The 21,919-nt window shown below is 37.2% G+C and overlaps 1 protein-coding gene across 1 annotated transcript in view; it reads right to left on the bottom strand.

Annotated features, from left to right (window-relative positions):
• Nucleotides 1-1,845: 1,845 nt before the first annotated feature.
• Nucleotides 1,846-21,919, bottom strand: part of LOC136222548 (GABA transporter 1-like) — a 49,029-nt gene continuing 28,955 nt past the window's right edge. The window contains exons 5-6 of the mRNA XM_066010310.1: nucleotides 13,435-13,668; nucleotides 1,846-2,232 (exon numbers count right to left, since the gene is read on the bottom strand). Coding sequence (XP_065866382.1) covers nucleotides 1,846-2,232; nucleotides 13,435-13,668 — 621 coding nt within the window. The remainder of the gene's footprint in view (nucleotides 2,233-13,434; nucleotides 13,669-21,919) is intronic.

Below are 21,919 nucleotides of genomic sequence, written 5' to 3'. Positions count from 1 at the left end.
TATCCAATTTGGGATTACTCATCTTTCAAGTTTAGCTTGAGAAGTTAGCATTCTTTGTTAGTTTAACATTAAAACTTTCATATCGACTTAATCCATATCACCTTCCCTGTTCTGTGATAATTGATTGAAATATTTCATTTTTAGGCTTAAAAATTTGTATCAATATGGTGCTTTATAAAGCTCATGTCTTTTTTTCAGACACAAATTTGGGACGATTTCTTAATTATTTTTTGCTAAATTTCTAATAAATAATTTTTGTCAGAAAATGATTGGTTGCTTTCAAGTTTTTAACCGATGCTGCAAACATTATACTGATACATTATAATTTTTATTATAATAAGTATTCAAACATTATATACAAAGTAAAAAAAACATTTTTAAAAAACGATGTCTTAGAGGCCTCACTATATTTTTAAAACTGCTACTAGAAACCGCCACAAAAGTATGACAATACTGTTGTAAGGCCGTCGCAAACCCGTGGCTATTTAGGCGTTCCTATGGAAACTTACCTCGACGCTTTGTGAAAATTGTTACAAGTTTAGCAATGCATGTTATATGGACGGTTTTCTGACAGTTTTTCAACCCGTCGGTAAATACTATACCTGCAGCTAAAACCGTCATTAGGGAAGACAATTTTCCTTAGTAAAGCTTCTGTTTTTTTTCAAGGAGGCTAAGTGGAGATGACAATATTGAATTTGGAAGAAAAATGAAAATGTGAGCAATCACAAGTTGGAAGGTTGCTATCCTATCATGGTGGTCAAATTTTGACTTTTTGACCGGTTAAACTGGTGACATGGCGTGTTGAATTTACTGATTGGTAGGCACTTTAAATGGATTGGAACAACTGGTCTAAGGATTTAAGATTGCTCCATGCTCAAAGTGAGGTTTGAACCCTCACTCTACGGGTAGAAGCGCCCCTACCACTCGACCCCATCCTGGGTTACCTTATGTTTATTATTTAGTACAACAAAATAGCCATTTCACACAGAATCCTATACGTTCATCATCTAAATGCAGCCTTACATGTTCTCAGATATTTGAAAGGTACTCTTTATTATTGTCTATTAGAGCACCTCTAGTGCTCTCACTTGGTAGTTACTTTCTCTTAATTAGTAACAACCAAGCATTAGAGGGGTTTTAACTAAAATTGGTTTGCTACCAATTTTAGTTACAACCAAAAATATATCTCGCCAACCCAAAATCTTGAGTGTTTGGATTACACAGAGGGCTTAAGAAGCGACTGATCTGGCACGTGGATTACACGTGCCACATCTGGTGAGTTACGCGCTCTCCTGTTAAGAAGAAATCATTTTGCTCATTATTCCCGTGATTCTTTTTTTTTCTTCACTAAACAATATAGTATCCTAGATTGACAGTCCTAATTACTCCAGATTCGAGAGGGCAGGTCTGTCTCAAGAGGTATAAAGCTCTTCCACCTAATATTTTAATCACAACTTTTGTTTCTTTATCTACTATATAAACTTAAATTATCAGTTTGAAATGAATCAGAGACCTTTTATTGAACTGAGCATCTAATTTAAGCGATTCTTCCGCTAATTAAACAATCTTTAATTGATTTTGATTTTAGTTCCCATTCACAATACTATAGTAAAGAATTAAAACTGAGACAATCTAAATATTATTACATAAAGTACAATATTTATTACATTAATTAATTTGTAAACCACACATTACTCAGTACAATACACAATTAATTTGTAAGGAGCTTGTAAATGGAACTCCTCTTCAATGGCTTCAAACACATTATTGACCACATTTCTGTTGGTGATAACGAATTTTCTTGTAATGCCAACTCCGCAATCACATTTTATCATACGGATCTGATTATTCAATAATATTAGCGAATAACCGATAATTTTTAGCATCAAGAGCTATTTGTCTAACAGCAGAAATTGAAGCTACAACACCCAAAACTGAGAAAACAGCAGCAATGGAAACATTTAACCAGAAAATGAAGCTGGTCTTGGACGGTTTAAATGTCAAATTGTAGAAAACAACGGGCAACACGAAGTCTAATGGCATGTAACCGAAAGCTCCAATCAGCGAATTGATATCGCCGAAGAATGGAAGCATTGCAGCAGTTGTAGTTGCTATGATCACAGATAATGACCTTGAAATAAGCCTTGGAATCACATTTCTTGCGGAGAATTCTTTGCTGCAAGGATCTGAAAATGCTCTTTCTAGCACTTCGTTTGTTGGCTGCAAGTAAAGCTGTGACAATAGCATCTAGTGTTTTAGTTGTACAATAAATAAATAAAACGTAAGTTATCAAAATAGGCCTAACGTTTGTCCAATTTGAGTGAAAACTAACATGTATGTAAGGAGACCCGTTAAATCGCATATGAGATGATTGCTATGTTTTCCAAGATTGTAGAAACAAAGAAACAAGTGGGTTCAGATGTGAAATATTATATGAAATTATGACTACTAAGTGTTAGAGATAATGTTCCTATTATCTCTGTAGATAGATTCCTATCTAGTTAGAGTTTCAATTTGTGTATATTCCTACCTAGGTAGAGTTTCAATACTATTATACTTGTGTATTGTATTCCTATACAAACTACAATTGGCTCACTATAAATACAAGGCCTCTGAGCCATAATCATTAAGGTGATTCAAATCAATATTGTGCCTATTACTTATCTCTCTCTATCTCCATATTATTCCTGTATATCAAACTATACATTCAACATGGTATCAGTAGTCTCAACTTCCGCCTCTTCCGAATCTTCCGATCTTCCGCAATCAACCTCTTACACCGAATATCAGGCGGCCAGCCTTCGTGACCTACCGCCATCCGCTACTGCGCAATCCACCGTGGCGCCGTCGGCTTCAGCTTCCAACCGCAATCCGCAAGGGATAAATGCGCAGGCTGTTCTGTCGACTCCGACAGCCTCCCCTGCACCATCAGCAGATTCCGGTTCAGCAGCCACCAATCCAATCACAACAACCGTCGGTTACCACGACAACTCAAACCCTATTTTCTCCATCAGTTCTTGTTGCCCTAGCCGCCTATCAAGCAGCCGAAGCCAGTAATAAACTTCAGGTTATTTCTGAATCCAATACTTCACCGTTTGGTTACAATACTCAATTAACCCGTGATCCCTCTCCATCTTTTTTCTCAAATTCGTTTCACAATACTGTCGATGCACCTTCAAATAATTTTCGATCCAATTTTATTCCTTCCTCAAATCCTCCTATTTCAACCAATCCTATTTATACAGAACCTGTTTCTACCTTTGTCACTCAACCAAGACAACCTCCCACAAATATCACCATCAACATCAAATTAACCCCTCACAACTACAAAGAATGGAGGATGTCCATGGAATCTACCCTCAAAACCTATCACATTTTTCCTATATTATCAGTTCAACACCTCCTCCACCTCAATTTATTTCTAGAACAGGTTTTATGACATCTGTTGCGGATTTAATCATAAATCCATCCTTTTCCCAATGGGATGATTTAGAAAATATGGTTAGGACTTTGCTCCTAAATTCCATCACCGAAGAGGTTTTTCCTGATATTGCATATCTCAAATATTCACATGACATTTGGCTAGCTTTGGAAGATGCCTATGGGCTTATTACAGGAACCAAGCAGTTTCAATTAGGTGTTGAACTGCATGGGCTTGAGCAAGGGGGGATGTCAGTAACTGCTTACATGCAAAAAGTGAAGTCTATTCTTGATGATCTGGCTGCCTCAGGGAACCCTTACCCTCGACACTTACTACCGTCAGTTCTTTATAAGGGTTTGGGAGAAGAGTATCGCTCTACCGTTCAGAATCTTGTCACTCAGCGCGGCACAAACATCAACTATCAAGAGATTTTGAACAGTTTGAAGACAGTTGAAGGCATGATCCAATCAACAAGAAAGACAACTCTACTTCAATTTGATGGTATACCAGCGCACCGAGAAGCTAATGTCTCCACCATGGAACCAACACAGTCGGAGAAGAAGAATCCAAAAAAGAGAAGAAGTGGCAAGTGCTACAACTGTGGTGATCCAAGTCACTGGGCTGATAAGTGCAAAAGACCGAAGAACAATTCACATTCAAACTATAATCATGGACCACAAGCACACATGGCGTGGCAACAACCACCAAATCCATTCATAGGTCCTAATCAGCCGTGATATCCTGACATTGGAGCAACAAATCACATGACGGCAAATCCAGCTCAACTTCAACAGATGCAGCCATATCCAGGATACGACACGGTTCAATTTGGCAATGGTCAAGGTCTGCAAATTTCTTACTTTGGAAATTCAAATATAAATAATCTGAAAATTAATGATGTCCTACTTGTTCCTAAGCTAACTAAATCTTTACTATCTGTTCAAAAATTTACCCGTGACAATTCATGTTTCTTTGAATTCTGGCCTAATCATTTTCTTGTGAAGGACTAAACAACTGGGGAAATCCTGTTACGAGGCCCGAGTAAAGATGGGCTTTATGTGCTTACACCCACCCTGAAGGAGGCGCTAGTAGGAGCGAAGGTGTCTTTTGCAAGGTGGCATGCACGGCTTGGACATTGTCAGAATCAGACAGTCAGCATAGTCCTCAAAGGACACAATCTATCCTCTTCAAAATCAGTTGGCAATTGTTCTTTTTGTCCATTAGGCAAACTTGCTAGAAGCTCTTTACCCTCTATTAGTCGCTCTAGCACATTTATTTTTGAAAACTTACATCTGGATGTTTGGGGACCAGCTCCAGTTGTTTCTTGTCTTGGTCACCGTTATTTTTTAATTATCATTGATGAATTCAGTAGATTTGGATGGGTTTTCTGTTTAAAGAATAAAAGTGATGTTTTCTCAACCTTTTTGTGATTTTTGTGCCATGATCTCTAATCAGTATAGTGCAAGGGTTAAGAATATTTATTCAGATCTTGGGGGAGAATTTCAAAAACTACAACCTTTTTTCAAAAGACATGGCATTATACACAAAATTGCGTGCCCACACTCATGCACAAAATGGTATAGCTGAGAGAAAAATTAGACATGTAGTTGAGACTTGCCTTACTCTGTTAGCCAATGCATCTCTGCCTCTCAAATTCTGGAACTATGCCATGATCCACAACATTAGGCTAATCAACTACCTGTCCACCAAAATTCTAAACAACAAATCACCCTATTTCATGTTTTACAAGAAACAGCATGCCTATAAGGCATTGCGCATTTTTGGTAGCGGTATCTATCCTTTTCTTCGACCATACAACCAGCACATATTTGATTTCCGTTCTAAGTTATGTGTCTACCTGGGTCCATCGGAAAATCATTCTGGGGATATTTGTCTTGAGTATGCCACCGGACGCATATACATCTGTAAATTTGTGCAGCACAACGAAGAAGTATTTCCTGCATCAACAGCCACTACATCACTACCTTCATCTAGCAACTTGGGGGTAAGCACATCTTGTCAACTACCATCTTTACTTGGCCCGTATCCAGGTAATTTCTCTAATCCCAATCCTATATTATCTCCTTCACACTTGGTTCCGTGTTCCCAACCAATCACACCTGTCCATTTTAGGCCTCATCCTGTCACCCCAATTATTCCCCCGGACTCTGAAGCAACAAACACTGCTCCACTAGCTCCACGCCAATGTTTGTCACTAGTTGTCACAGCTGCATCAACACCGGTTCCCCAGAATGATCTCACCACACCGGTTAACTCTATAGACATCAACACACCGGAGATACCAAATGCAGTACCTCATGAAGAGCACACCATGCCACAAACATAGTCTCCTCCTCATGAAATTGCACCACCTGCTCCTGTTCCTACTGCAAGACCCAGATCTCGTAATGCATTAATGATTGGTCCGCGTCAACATTATATGCAACTTCGACAGTCGTCTCTTCACTCGAGGGGATGGTTTGAGGGACTTCTAGCTACACATCTAAATGGCACAGTGGACCCCGCGTGCTTCAGCAAAGCCAATAAACAACCCAAATGGCGCACGGTAATGTCTGACGAGATTCAAGCTCTTCTTGACAATGGCACCTTGCAACTTGTACCAAGACCACATGATCAGCATGCCATCACCTCTAGGTGGCTCTTTCGCACAAAGAAGAAGTCAGATGGAACCATTGATCGATACAAAGCTCGTTTAGTAGCACGGGGATTTACTCAGAAAGCTGGGATTGACTACAAAGAGACATTCAGTCCAGTAATCAAGGCTACAACCATTCGGTCTGTATTTGCCATTTCAGTAGCAAACAATTCGTTCATCAATCAACTGGACGTCTCTAATGCGTTCCTTCATGGAAACTTATCAGAGACAATCTATATGGAACAACCGCAAGGTTTTCAGGACAGTTCCCAATCGGATCATGTATGTCTTCTCCAAAAGAGTCTTTATGGATTAAAGCAAGCACCGCGAGAATGGTTCACACGGCTTCGAACATTCCTCCTCTCACTTGGGTACAAGATGTCACAGGCTGATAACTCTCTGTTCATCAGACGCACCGACACTGAAAAGACCTACATTTTGTGCTATGTTGATGATATCCTCATAACAGGTAACCACCCTGCACACATCACTAACACAATTGCAGCCATTGAACATGAGTTTCCTATTCGCAATCTTGGCAAGGCAGAATACTTTCTGGGAATTGAGATAAGATATGAGAAGGATGGCATTCACCTGTGTCAGGCCAACTATGTGGCTGACATCCTAGACAGAGTGAAGATGATTGACTCCAAACCTACACTGACTCCCATGGCCACCACGCCAACGCTTTCAAAAGAGCTCGGCATCAGTTTAACCTCTGGAGATGAATATCGAAGCATTGTGGGAGCACTTCAATATTTAACATTCACTCGCCCTGACATTGCATTTGCAGTTAACAAATTATGTCAGTTCCTGCATTGTCCAACTGATGAACACTGGAAAAGAGTCAAGAGGGTCCTACGCTACATTCAATGCACATCAGACTTTGGGATAGTCATGTCCATCAAACCACTGGATCACATTCATTGTTACTCAGATAGTGATTGGGGAGGGTGTCCTGATGATAGAAGATCCACATGTGCTTTCTGTGTCTATCTTGGATCCAACATTGTATCGTGGAAGACCCGCAAGCAACCAACAATAGCTAGATCCTCCACCAAAAGTGAATACAAGGCAGTGGCAAATGCCACGGTAGAACTCCTATGGTTCAAATCACTTCTCTCGGATCTGGGCTTTCCTTTACCCACCCCGGTTCAGTTATGGTGTGACAATGTTGGAGCAATTTATCTCACTTCAAATCCAGCTTTTCATGCCCATACAAAGCACATTGAGCTAGATTATCACTTTGTCCGAGAATAAGTTCAAAATGGATTTCTCAATGTCAGATTTATTCCAACCGATGATCAGGTTGCAGACATACACAAATAGATTCCTAACAGATGATGTTCCTATCTCTAACAAAGAAACAAGTGGGTTCAGATGTGAAATATTATATGAAATTATGACTACTAAGTGTTAGAGATAATGTTCCTATTATCTCTGTAGATAGATTCCTATCTAGTTAGAGTTTCAATTTGTGTATATTCCTAGCTAGGTAGAGTTTCAATACTATTATACTCACTATAAATACAAGGCCTCTGAGCCATAATCATTAAGGTGATTCAAATCAATATTGTGCCTATTACTTATCTCTCTCTATCTCCATATTATTCCTGTATAACAATCTATACATTCAACACTAAGGACATTGAGGAAATATTGTAACTGTTGTATTGTATATCAACACAAACATGTTAATTTCCATCTGAATTGGACCAAATGTGATTGATTATTATACGCCAATGCCACGAAATAATAGCTAGATCATTGACAAACTCAAACATTTGTTTTAGATCATCAAGTAGTTATAACTAGGGATGAAAGATCATGAATGAAACAGGTTATAAAGTTTTTATGGTCACTAAAGCAGGGGCTTTGTGCACTCGTAGTCACTAGACTATTTTTTAACCCAATAAAGTCACTCGCCAAATCTGACAATTTGAACCACTTAAAAAGCTTTTGTAGCTGCACATCAACAACACCTCATGATATTTCTGACACATGTCACAAAATGGCAATTAAAAAATTGAATTGGTACAAATTTTTGGATACGGGTTACTGTTAAGATATTAACAATTTTCATTTTTCTAATTATCGAGTGTCAGCCTATGGCAATACATGTCGTATATATTATGAGATGTTATTTACATGGCAGCCATCTTAGCTTTCTGGTAGTCCAGATTAGAGGCGGAGACAGGGGGCCGTGCCCCTCCGGCCGCCAGAACCACCATGGGCATGAGTAGTTTCGGTCCCCTAAATATTAGTTTATATAGACTTTATGTAATAATATTTCATTGTTTATAGGTAGATGAGATGGTTAAAAACATTTGGTTCTTTTTAAAAGGTTCTAGATTCAATTTTCCCGGTCTCGATTTATTTTAGAAAGTGCTTATTTATTTAAATTTTATTTTTCAATAATTATAAAACTATGTTACCATTATTAATTAATTTATTTATTTTCATAACACTTTTGAATGCATTTTTATTATGTCTTTTCTATTAAAAAAATAATTTCTTATTTTTGAGACTCAAACAACTTAATTTCTAAATTAAATTTTAAAATTTTAAAACTAAAAATAAAAAAAAATGTACCTATGTTATAATTTTTTTAGAAACTAGTATTGAACTAATAAAAAAGTAAATATATCCTATTACGTGTTAGGCTTGTCCAAAATTCCAAATTTCAATATTTTGGACCTATTAGGTACTCCGTAAATCTAAATTTCTAATTTTTTTGGCCTGTTATAATTTTTTTAGAAACTCGTATTAAACTAATAAAAAAAATAAATATATCCTATTACGTGTTAGGCTTGTCCAAAATTCAAAATTTCAATATTTTGGATCTATTAGGTACTCCTTAAATTTAAATTTCTCTAATTTTTTTTAGACATGTTAGGCCTCTCTAAATCCAAATTTCTATTTTTTTTTTGCCTGTTATGTCACACCCGACCCTAGACGACCTCAATCGGCATCGGGTGTGAAATAGAAATATCATAATCAATACTTAGGAGTCTCCAATTTATCTATATATCATAATATCATATTTATTTCTTGGGTAAATTCCAAAAAAAAACCCATGTGGTTTGATGTTGTTCCAAAAAAACTCATGTGGTTTGTTTTTACAAAAAAAAGGACCGTGGTTTCACCGTTACCCGAAAAACGGAAAATGACTTAACACCGTTAAAAATGCTGACGTGGCAAGGGGTAGAGTTGGAAAATAATTTTTTATTTTATTATTTTTTCTTTTTCTTTTTTCTTTTTCTTCTTCTCCTTCTTCCTCTCCTCTTCTTCTTCTTCTTCTTCTTCTTCTTCTTCTCTCTCTCTCTTCTCTTCTTCTTCCTCTCTCTCTCTTCTCTTCTTCTTCCTCCTCTCCTCTTCTTCTTCTATTTTTTTTTAAATTTCTGAAGTCGAGACGTTACGTCTGAAATTCAGACGTTGAACGTCTGGATTTCAGACGTTCAATGTCTGAAACCCAGACGTTAACGTCTGGTTTTCAGACGTTCAACATCTGGATTTCAGACATTGAATGTCTGAAATCCAGACGTTCAATGTCTGAAACCCAGATGTTCTTAAGAACGTCTGGATTTCAGACGTCCAGAATTCTGGAAAAATTCTAGAATTTCTGGAATTTTCCAGAAATCTGGAAAATTTCTAGAATTCTAGAATTTTCCAGAATTCTGGTCCAGAATTCTAGAATTTTCCAGAATTCTGGAAATTAAAAAAAAGAAAAAAAAGATGAAAAAAGAAGAAGAAGAGAAGAAAAGAGAGAGGAAGAAGAAGAAAAAAGAAGAAGAAGAAGAAGAAGAAGGAGGAGGAGGAGGAGGAGGAGGAGGAGGAGGAGGAGGAGAAGAAGAAGAAGAAGAAGAAGAAGAAGAAGAAAAAAAATAAAAAGAAAAAAGAAAAATTAAAAAAAAATAAAAAAAATATTTTTCCAACTCTACCCCTTGCCACATCAGCATTTTTAAGGGTGTTAAGCCCTTTTCCATTTTTCGGGTAATGGTGAAACCACAGTCCTTTTTTTTTTTGTAAAAACAAACCACATGGGTTTTTTTTTTGAAATTTACCCTTATTTCTTTATGTTGGCCTTCCTCTTCAATTTATATTCTAAAATAATTCATATTCCTACTACATTAGTCATTCGAGGACCTCAACATATATTTACCAACTCCATTGTATTACACTTGAAATACCAAAGTTCTAACCATAATTCTAACAATAAACAACCAACTTCCAAATCTCACCTAAACGGTCGGTAACCTTCTCTATATCATGTACTTTATCACCTAAAAATATTAAAACATTTAAAAACGTGAGACAAAAATCTCAGTAATAAACTATCAGCTATAAAAACCAATTTTACTTAACATAGCTACATATATACATTTGTAAAGGGATTTAATCAAAACCTTATAAAATATACTCAAACTTAAGTTTATAAGATAGTCATCAAAACCTTATAAAATATCTCAAAACTTAAGTTAATAAAATAAAATTTTGTGCATGTGTATCCATCCTCGAATTCCACCCGTGTAGATCATAACATCAATCATGACAATATCGAGATATCTCATTTATATCTCGTTCCTTGCTTAACAGTTAGGACTACCAGCCGTGCACTCTAGCCATACCGCCATTAGATATGGTCTTACAACTTATAACTCCTACCCCGGGCAATCCTAGATGGACAAAACCATTTTATCTGTCAAAATATCACAACTCATAAAAAATCATATTTGGACTTCAGTCCAAAATAATAACAACAATAACCGCAACAGATTTCTCAATCCAAAAACAATTCGTAAGAAATCATCAAATTCATTTTATTCAATATATATATACATTGAAACCAAAAACATATATGTATATATGTAAATCAACCAAATTAAGCCTTAAATCAACATAATCAAGTAAAATCTGAAATTCACATAGAAGCATAATCAATAGCTTCATTTGAACCGTAATTTCACAATAAAAAGCAAAATCATGAAAAACCCCTTACAAAATTCCTGCATAACCTTAAAATATCCATTTTTGGAAATTCTTTGATTATATATATATATATATCTATATACATAAAACTCAAAATATAGTTGATAATTACTTACCTTGGCTATTAATTGAAGAAAACACACCAGTTCAATTCGCCTCTAAATTCTGTCTAAGACGTTTCCCTCCAATCACTACCGAAACTTAAAAACTTTTCGGTTAGGACTTAGATCTATACATAAGGATGCTATGGTTTCAATTTCGAGTGATTCGGATGGTCGAATCTTCGTAAATCAAAGAAACGGTGGAGAAACGATCGAAGAACGATGAACTGGCAGAAAAGAAAAAAAAACAGGAAAAGAAAAGGATAATCATCGCCCACCTCTTCGATTTGGATTATATATCCAAATCCGGTAAAAATCTCATTTGATCCTCTATCTTTTTATACTCTTTTAAAAGTTACTCTAAACTTTTAATTTACACTTAAAACCATCAAATTAACTCCAAACTTATCCTAAACTTTTAATTTACACTTAAAAACATCAAATTAACTCCAAACTTTTCCCATAGCACCAAATTAACTTCACACACCTAATAATTATAATATATACTAATATCAAAATATAAATTTTAAAAATTTAGACATGGACGTGATATGTTAGGCCTCTCTAAGTCCAAATTTCTAATTTTTTTGGACTGGTAGGTCATCTAAAATCAAATTTTTTAATTTTTTTTTTACAAGTTCAGCCCTCCCTAAATCCAATTTGTTTTATACATGTTATAGGACTATTAAACGAAATCTAGCTTAATTTTGAGAAATTGTACATTAATACGTAAAATTGGTTCTTGACCATTCAAATTATAACACGTATATACATAAAAAAAATTAAGCAAGTTCGATTTAGCAAAAAAAATTTCCCAAACGGACGTATAAAATCGCCCCCCCCCCCCTAACCGAGTAATCCTGTATTCGCCATTGGTCCAGATAGAGGTGTCAAAATGGGTCATAACCCATTTATTGACCTTTTTACCCAATCATTTAATAGGTAAGGGTCGACCCTTTTATGAATTGGGTTATAAATGGATTGATCCATTTAACCCATATAATAAAAAGGTTGGGTAGGTTTTTTAGAGGGTCAACCCATTAACCCATTAATTCAGTATTCATTCTTAAAACAAGCACGCGAATACGCAGCCCTGCGCTCCCAAAAACCATAGCCGATTCCTGCTTGATTCCACCGATTCATTCCACGTTCTCCACTTCCGCCGCTTGATTCCACGTTCTCCGCTGCTTCCGCCGCTTCCTGCTTATTCCGCCGATTCTCTTTCTCTTGTCTAGGTATTCCGCCGATGCTCTTTCTCCTTGTTCTGCTTCTGCTCTTCTTTGTGGCTTTGCTGTTTTGTATCCATACTGTTTCGTATGTGTTCATATGGCTAACTGAACCATCACTTTTTGGTTCAATTCTGCTTTAAGGTTTTTGTAGAGGATTTTGGTGGAACGGTTACTTTTAGAAGACCTAAGTATAATTCCACATTGATATATTTTAGATTAGAAATGGTTCAGTGGGTATTATAACTGTTTGTAAAGGAAAGATAATCAAGAGTACATGATTCTTTCCATATTTATTGGTTTAATTGATTTATGTAAATAATAGTGTTCTAATTTACTTCAATATAGTTTTTCACCTGTGATGTTGGGTCTGAAATGGTGGCAATGTTTATCACCTAATTTGAATTTAAATAACTCAAAATCTAATCATATTTTATTGGTAAGAAACTAACTAACTAACGAAGTGACGTTAAATGAAGACGCTAGTTCTTTTTGTACTTAGTTGAATTTAAATTGGTCAAGTTGAATTTTAACTATATGAAGAAACAATCAGATATTATATTTTACATGAGTCGATCCATCTAACCCGTTTCATATTTTTTCCTATTGTATTTACGCTTTTTACATTTTTCATGTTTTTTTCATTTTTATGTTTTTATATTTTTTTTTATTTTTGTTCAATTTTTAATTAGATTTAGTTAATTGGGTTATATGGGTCAACCCATATAACCCATTTAATAAATGGATTGGGTCATTTCAACCCATATATAAAAGGGTTATCTCAATCCATTTATTAAATGGGTTGGGTTGGGTCAACCCAATTATTAAATAGGTTTGGGTCAATCTTTTTAACCATTTTGACACCTCTAGGTCCAGATCGCCTGATTCGGCCAAAAAGTGGCATAATTTACTACTCTGATGAACTTATTGGATTAAAAACTATTTCGACGGCAATGGAACGATAAAGCACATACTTTAGTGACCATAAAAACTTGTTACCAATGAAAACGAAGGTTAAAAATGTGAAGTAATGAAACTTACCACAGCAACTGCAGATAGTTGAAGAATAGTGAAAATGTTGGCAATGAGAATGAAACTTTTAGGGACTAAAAATTTTCCATTGCTTTGAAAATTGCCAAGTATGAAACCTTCTGCTTTGTTACCAAATGCCCAATACCCAGATATAGCTACACTGAAAAATGTCACTATTGCCACTGCATAACATATGCACAGTCCTTTGAACATCTTCCCTTTAACAGGTGCTGCTATGGTTGCCTGCATATTAACGCTATCGATTTCTAATATAACAACAAGATTTATAGAGATAACTCATTTAACATACTTTTAATGTACGAAATAATATAATTTTATCCCCTAATGCTTTAAAACACGATCGATTTTATTCATACTTAACAAAATTCACTTCAAAATTAACAATTTATATTGGTTATAAAGTTGTTAGGAAGTTAGGAGTTGTTAGCTGTCAGTTATTTCTATAAATAAGAATAGATAGGTAGGAGTTATTCATTCAATTAATTTCTGTAATTCTCCACTGTTATTTTTCTTCTGTAACTTCATTCTTCAGTTCTCAATACATTTCTCTTCATCCTTATTTTACAATAAAAATGTATCATAAAGATGAGACTTGTCTCACATATTTAAAAAGTCATATAGATGAGACTTGTCTCACATGTTTTACTCACATCCAATTCATTTGTTGCCTGAAGATAATATGAAAGGGTCCCAACAATCATTACTGTGACACTCTGTAGCTATTTGTTTATATTGTGTTAATTTTAAGGCACAAATTGAAATTTAGAACCACAATGAAATAATTGGTCAATTAGTTGAATTTTAATTAATTATTATAGAAGTTTATGGCCTTTACAGCCGGTCCCAAGCCCGGACAAAGGAGGAGGGTTGCGGTAGGTTTGTGGCGGCCAGCGTAAAACTTAGCCACATCTTATGACATGAACCAAAATATAAACATCGTTGGGGCGTTCCCTACTCAGCGACGCGCTGCACTTCCTAGACCCGGGTGTAGTGATAAATGTGCAAGGGTTGCTAGGTCGTCGCCCCGAAGCGGCGCGCCACCCCAGGACCCGGGGGTGGTGTCAAATATGCAAGGGTTGCGGGTAAATAAGCTAGTCCACGGTAATGGTAGGGGTAAGGGTAGTAGGTTACGCTTTGGGACATGGAACATAGGTTCTTTGACAGGAAGATTAGCTGAAATTGTAGATGTTATAAAGAGGAGGAGAATAAATATAATGTGCCTGCAAGAAACCAAGTGGGTTGGAGCCAAGGCTAGAGAGATAGCTCCTTGGGGATATAAGCTTTGGTACTCAGGAAAGGATAAGGGTAGAGATGGAGTAGGTATTCTTATTGATAGAGAGTATATTGATGATGTAGTAGCGGTGTCTAGGAAGAGCGATAGAATTATGAGTGTTAAGCTAGTGATAGGGGATGAGGTTGTGAATGTCATTAGTGCCTATACGCCACAAATAGGATTAGATGTGTCTATAAGACAAGCTTTTTGGGAGGACTTAGAGGAAGTGGTGCAACAGGTTCCTAGGGATGAAAAAATGGTACTGGGGGTGATCTCAATGGACACGTGGGTTCTAGACGTGATGGGTTTGAGAGTGTTCATGGAGGGTATGGTTTTGGAGATAAGAATGAAGCAAGAAATGATATTTTAGAATTCGCATCAGCCTATGACTTGAGTATCATGAACACATAGTTTATGAAGAGAACATCCCACTTAGTGACTTATCGGAGTGGCGGTAATGCGAGCCAAATTGACTTCTTCTTAGTAAGGAGTGCTTGGAGAAAGAGTTATATTGATTGTAAGGTGATCCCTGGTGAGAGTACGACAACCCAACATAGAGTAGTGGTGCTTGATTTTCGAAGTAGGAAATGTATAAGAAAACAAACACCACAAGTAGAGACTAAGATTAAGTGGTGGAAATTGCAAGGGGATAATCAACAAAAATTTATGGATGAGATGACCAAAAAAGATATTTGGACTTGCAAGATGGATTTAGATATAGATTCGATATGGACTAAGATGGAGCATAGTATAAGGGAAGTAGCGAAGGAAGTTCTAGGGGAATCTAAAGGTAGCATGCCACCGGGTAAGGACACATCTTGGTGGACAGAAGAAGTACGACAATCAGTAAAGAGTAAGAGAGAATCCTATAAAATATTGGGGAAATGTAGGAGTGACGAGAACTACAAAAAATACAAAGAGGCTAAAAGGGAAGTAAAGAAGGTCATACGAGATGCTAGAGCAAAGGTGAATCGGGATCTGTATACAAGATTGGATACGAAAGAAGCGGAAAGAGACATATATAGAATTGCTCGGATGAGAGATAGGAAGACGAGAGATCTCGGAAAAGTTAAATGTGTGAAGGATGTGGACCAGAAAGTCCTAGTTGGAGATAAGGATATCAAGGAACGATGGAGGTCCTATTTTGATGACTTATTTAATGGAGATCGCCAACAAGATGTTGGAGATATAAGTATCCATCACGATATGATAAATCATGAATGCCTGCGGAGAATTCAAAAGGGTGAAGTCAAAATGGCATTAAGTAAGATGAAGTCGAAGAAAGCAGTAGGACCTGACGACATCCCTATTGAGATTTGGAGATGTTTGGGAGAAAGAGGAATCGAATGGTTGACGACGTTCTTCAATAAAATTTGGAGAAACAATAAGATGCCATCAGAATGGAGGAAAAGTATCTTAATCCCTTTGTATAAGAACAAAGGCGATGTCCAAGATTGTGCCAACTACCGGGGAATCAAATTAATGAGTCACACTATGAAACTTTGGGAGCGAGTGATCGAACAAAGGCTAAGAAGGACGGTGAAGATCTCGGAAAACCAGTTTGGCTTTATGCCGGGAAGATCAACTATGGAAGCCATCCATCTAATGAGACAATTAATGGAGCACTATCGAAATAAGAAGAAAGACTTGCATATGGTTTTCATTGATTTGGAGAAAGCATATGATAAGGTACCAAGGGAAGTACTTTGGTGGGCCTTGACAAGGAAAGGCATTTCGCGGAAATATATTGACATCATAAAGGACATGTATGAGGGAGTATGCACGAGTGTACGTACTAGTGTTGGGAAGACTGAAGAGTTTCCTATTACGATTGGAGTGCATCAAGGTTCCGCACTAAGCCCATTTCTTTTTGCCATCGTTATGGATGAACTAACAAGTTCACTTCAAGATGGTATACCATGGTGCATGTTGTTTGCAGATGATATTGTGTTGGTCGATGAGACGAAAGAAGGAGTGGAGAGGAAGTTGGAACGATGGAGACAAACTCTAGAATCTAGGCTTTAAGTTGAGCCGAAGTAAGACAGAATATTTGGAGTGTAAGTTTGGCGGCCATAGGAGTAGGGAGGCAGGGACAATCACCCTAGATGGGAGAGTTGTTCAGGCCTCGGATTGCTTCCGGTATTTAGGATCTATTATCCAAACGGATGGAGAAGTAGATGGAGATGTTGCTCATAGGATTAAAGCTGGTTGGTCGAAGTGGAAGAGTGCTACGGGTTTCCTTTGTGACCCCGGTATGCCTAATAGATTGAAGGGAAAATTCTATCGGACGGTAATTAGACCAGCATTGTTATATGGTACGGAGTGTTGGGCAGTGAAACACTGCCACATCCATAAGATGTCGGTGGCGGAGATGCGTATGTTGAGATGGATGTGTGGTCATACGAGAAAGGATCGGGTGCGTAATGAAATAATTAGGACAAAAGTAGGGGTCACATCTATTGAGAATAAAATGAGAGAAAATCGACTAAGGTGGTTTGGCCATGTGAGACGTAGAGCGCTTGATGCGCCGGTTAGGAGAACCGAAGAGTGGCAAAGGGATGTAGTGGTGAGGGGTAGGGGAAGACCTAAGCAAACTTGGAGGAGGGTGATCGAGAGTGATATGAGTTTACTGGAAATTGAGGAAAATATGGTAGTGGATAGGACGGAGTGGAGGGAACGAATTTGTGTCGCTGACACGACTTAATTTCACGGTTTTTATATGATGGTTTATGTTAGCCGACCCCGAATCATTTCGGGACTAAGGCTCTGTTGTTGTTGTTGTTGTATTATAGAAGTTTTAAGGTAACGTTGAAATTTTCTCATATCATTTTATAGAAAGTGTATATTTATTTTTAACGTAAAAAATAGTATAATTTTACTTCTAAAATTGATCGTACATATTAAAATCACTATGATGCATTAGGGTGGAAATACGGCATGACATTAATTTGAGTAATTTCACTAACAATTCAAGATTTTATATTCTTTGTTGGTTACATAAAATTTTATATTTAATACATTCGTTTCTCCTGGACTTGTTTCATTTTATTATTTAGCTTTCTTTTATTTAGCTTTCATTTTATATTCTTTGTTGGTTACATAAAATTTTATATTTAATACATTCGTTTCTCCGGTACACCTCCCAAAACATCTTGTGCATCGATTCCAATACACTTCTGCATTTTGATGTGAACCCTTGTTTCAGTACTTTGAAATAAACATAAAAACCTAAAGGACACATAGTGTTACATTTGGTGAGTTGTGAGAATTAATAGGATGCACAATATGAATTGAACGTCATATAGACATATAAATGAATATGAAGTTTTACATTTATTAAGTTGAGGGGCTGATATATTGACCAATAATAAAGAGACTAAGTGATAAAATCAGACAAATTCAGAGAGGCCCGTGGAAATATTAAACCTAAAAAATTAACAAAACTAAAGTTTTGAACTGTTTTTGTTTGCTGACTTAGTATTAGGCTACTTAAAATGATATGATGAACCATTTCAAAAATTAATTGAGAATTTGGAAAAACATTAAAAGAAGTATCATTTTAAGCAAGTTCACGGGAGCTAATAGATTACTATAAACAAGTTTAGCGAGTCAATAGATCAATGTAAACAAATTCCGGTAGACAATAATTCACTTTAATCAAGTTTAGTGAATTTAAACAAATTCATGTAGCCAATAACTCACTTTAAGTAAGTTTACTGTGATGGAACCGATTGAATTAAATGGTAAAGTTAATAGTTAAAAGTTCAATTTATATTAATATTTGACTCACCCCGAACACTTGAATGCGAAGTGGATGAAGTGAGGTGCATGCTCAAAAGAAAATAAAGATGGTGGGAGAAGAAAATAAAAAGAGAGCTTAATTTCAAAATAGGAGGCAGATACATTTATTAGGGGTCGGAGATTTTGGAAATGAAATAGAAAATAGGAGAGAGACAGGGAAGAGAGCATGAGAGAAAGCGAGTGAAACTAACTGAAAGTGGGAGAAATTTAGTGAAAATAGGGGTGAAAGTAAGTGAAAGCAAGTGAAACATTAGCTTGTTATCATTATTATCAATTTAATTAGAATTGTTATATCAATAAAGAGCCCTTTATGCACTTTATGCCTAGCCCTCATGACAAGAAAGCTCATTGTATTTAGCATAATTGTCAAAATCGGACGGTCAAAGAACCGAAAAAGACAAAAAGTTTAAGGTTTAACTGGTATAAAAAAAGAATCATGTAAAAATTATAATTCTATTTATATTTAATCTTATAACATAGTATAATATTAATTATATTCATAAAACTTATACTAATAACATTTATTTAATACCAAAACATGATATCAAATTAATAAATTTAATATGACAAATAAATATAAAAATTAAAAAAAAATATACTTTTAAAATTAATAGTGATTATTTTTATTAATAACTAACATGTAAATATGCTAACATGATATGTATTTTATAATTCAACTTCAATCTTAATTTATTAGATTTTTAAAATTTATCTACATATGTCCCATCCATGTTTCTAAATAATATTCTACTTACCGATTTAATTTAATAAAGGTATTCTTTTATTATTTTGCTCCTGTTGAGAGCGTTTCTCCTTCATGAGAGAGTGCGGCTAGGGTTATCCCTGTTTTGATTATTTGTTGGATTTCTTAAACGTAATTATGGAGGATCAACTAAACAATCTCGCGATCGTGGATGATGGATTCGAGTTCCGCGATGTAGGAAGTAATAAGCTGAACGACGATCTGTCTCTCTGCGTTGTTGGAACATTGATCACAGATCGGCCTTACAATTTCCACATCTTCAAGCACCGTATGGCTAGCATCTGGCGACCAGGGAAAGGGTTGTCGATATCGGAACTGGGAGGAGGCCTGATCTTAATTCGATTTTATCATGCTTATGATCTGCGATGGGTCGTGGACGGAGGTCCTTGGACTTTCAACAACCACTTAATAGGCTTACATGAGTTAAAAGAGGGAGAGGATCCCATCACGGTACCGCTATTTTCTGCAGATTTCTGGGTGCAACTGCATGGCCTCCCGCCAGGGTTCTTTTCGGAAACGATGGCTGTTGCCCTAGCAAACCATATCGGAACCTTTGTGGCGTATGATCCAAAAAACAGATGGACGGCGGCCAGGCCTTTTATGAGGGTCCGTGTTACAGTGGATATTCGTCAGCCGTTGAAGAAGGACAAAAAGGTTCGTAAGGCAGGGGGGAATGGCTTATTTGCTCCTTCAAATATGAAAAATTGCCATCTTTCTGCTTCATTTGCGGACTGATAGGACACATAGACAGACAATGTGAAATCTTCTTCCAATCGGCAATCAATGATGTAGTACGTGGATGGGATGTATATCTCTGAGAGCTCAAACACGACGCCCGATAAGCATGGATGGCGAACGTTGGTTGAAAGAGGAGGATAAAGGGGATTCAGAACTGAGCAACAGGGATCAAGGCAATGCCAGTGAAAAGACCGTGCTAGGGGCAATTGAGAATAGACCACAATACCTGTTGCAGCTTACCAGGAATTTCGGAGCGTCCATTTTCGAGACGGGAAAGAAGAATAGTGAGGGGGGAAATACAAAAGATAGCGAAGATGGAGGTGTGGACATCCCGGATGAAAAGAAAAGACGTAGAGAAGAGATTAAAGTAGGGAAGGAAGTACAACAAGCCTTTCAAATACTGAAAGAAAATATAATGGATGTCGACCAGGTTTCTGTAGTGCAGAACCCATCCACTGCTGACACTAAAGAAGGAGGGTTGAAGATCATAAACAGGAAGCAACAAGGTCCGATAACAATAACAACGGAGCCCGGTCCAAAAAATGGGGAACAGGCAGGCCCAGAGAGTGGGGTCTGCCCAGAAAGATGAAAATACTGAGCTGGAACTGCCGGGGGCTAGGTAGTGCTAAGGCAGTTCCGATTTTCTATGAGCTTGTTAAAGCTCACCGTCCGGATGTTATTTTCTTATTTGAAACTTTAGTTTGTAATTCTCGAATAGTTGAAATTCGTAATAAAATTAACTTTGATGGCTGTTATTCTGTGGATTGTGTGGGCCATAGTGGTGGCATTTGTGTTTTTTGGAAGATAGCAGATTGGTGCTCTTTATTGTCTTTCTCAAACAATCATATCGATATGGAAATTAAGGACCCGAAAAAAGGTAACTGGAGGATTATAGGCTTTTATGGCTGTCCAGAGCGGTCAAGATGGAAAGCATCCTGGGATATCTTAAAAGCAATTGTAGGAGCGTCTGATTTACCATGGGCAATCATTGGTGACTTCAACGACCTGCTAGCCCAGAGTGATAAAAAAAGGTCTGCACGACCACCCAGAATGGTGCTTTGCCGGGTTCAGGGATACTGTTACCTTATGTGGGCTCATCGAAATCCCTCTAGAAGGATATCCTTTTACATGGATAAGGCACAGAGGAAAGCCGAATGAAGTCCAGGAGAAGTTAGATCGGGCTTTTGGATCTCAAACTTGGCTGGATCAATTTCCATTCAGTTCCTCCTACAATACAATATCTCCCCACTCGGATCACTCCCCCATCGTGCTGCAAACTGATGAACCCACCATTTCTCGACCTGCCCGTCAGTTCCGATTTGAGGATAAGTGGCTCCGAGAGCCGGGTTTTCGGGAAATCATCAGCGAAGAGTGGTGTAGATCTACGCACATGGGGATAATGGATAGGATGGGAGGTATGGCTCGCAGGTTAGGAAATTGGAGCCGCCAATTATAGCGTAGTCTGAAATCAGATATTAAGCGCTGCAACCAGAATTTGGAGCGTTTGAGGGAGGGAAGCTCGACAGAAGAGGCAGAACAGTATGAGGCGGAGAAAAATAAGCTGATTACTTTACTGGTGCAGGAAGAGGACCATTGGAGGCAGCGCGCTAAGGCGTTATGGCTGCAAGAGGGAGATTGCAACACGAAATTCTACCATGCCTTCGCCTCTGGACGTAGGAAGCGAAACTTCATCTCTCAATTACAAGCAGTGGATGGAGAATGGAAATCGAACAGGGGGGATCTGGAACAGATAGCAAGGCTGTACTTCGATGAGCTGTATTCCGCGAGTCAGTGTAACTATGGGGAGGTAGTCCAATTGATTCAAAAAAGGGTAACGCCTGAGGATAACAGTAGGCTGCTAGCACCATTTCGTAAGGAAGAGTTCCACAAGGCCTTGT

The sequence above is a fragment of the Euphorbia lathyris genome, chromosome 3 (assembly GCF_963576675.1).
Source record: "Euphorbia lathyris chromosome 3, ddEupLath1.1, whole genome shotgun sequence".
NCBI classification, from domain to species: Eukaryota; Viridiplantae; Streptophyta; class Magnoliopsida; order Malpighiales; family Euphorbiaceae; genus Euphorbia; species Euphorbia lathyris.
The sequence above is the reverse complement of the archived record's forward strand: the minus strand, read 5'-3'. Positions and strand labels throughout refer to the sequence as shown.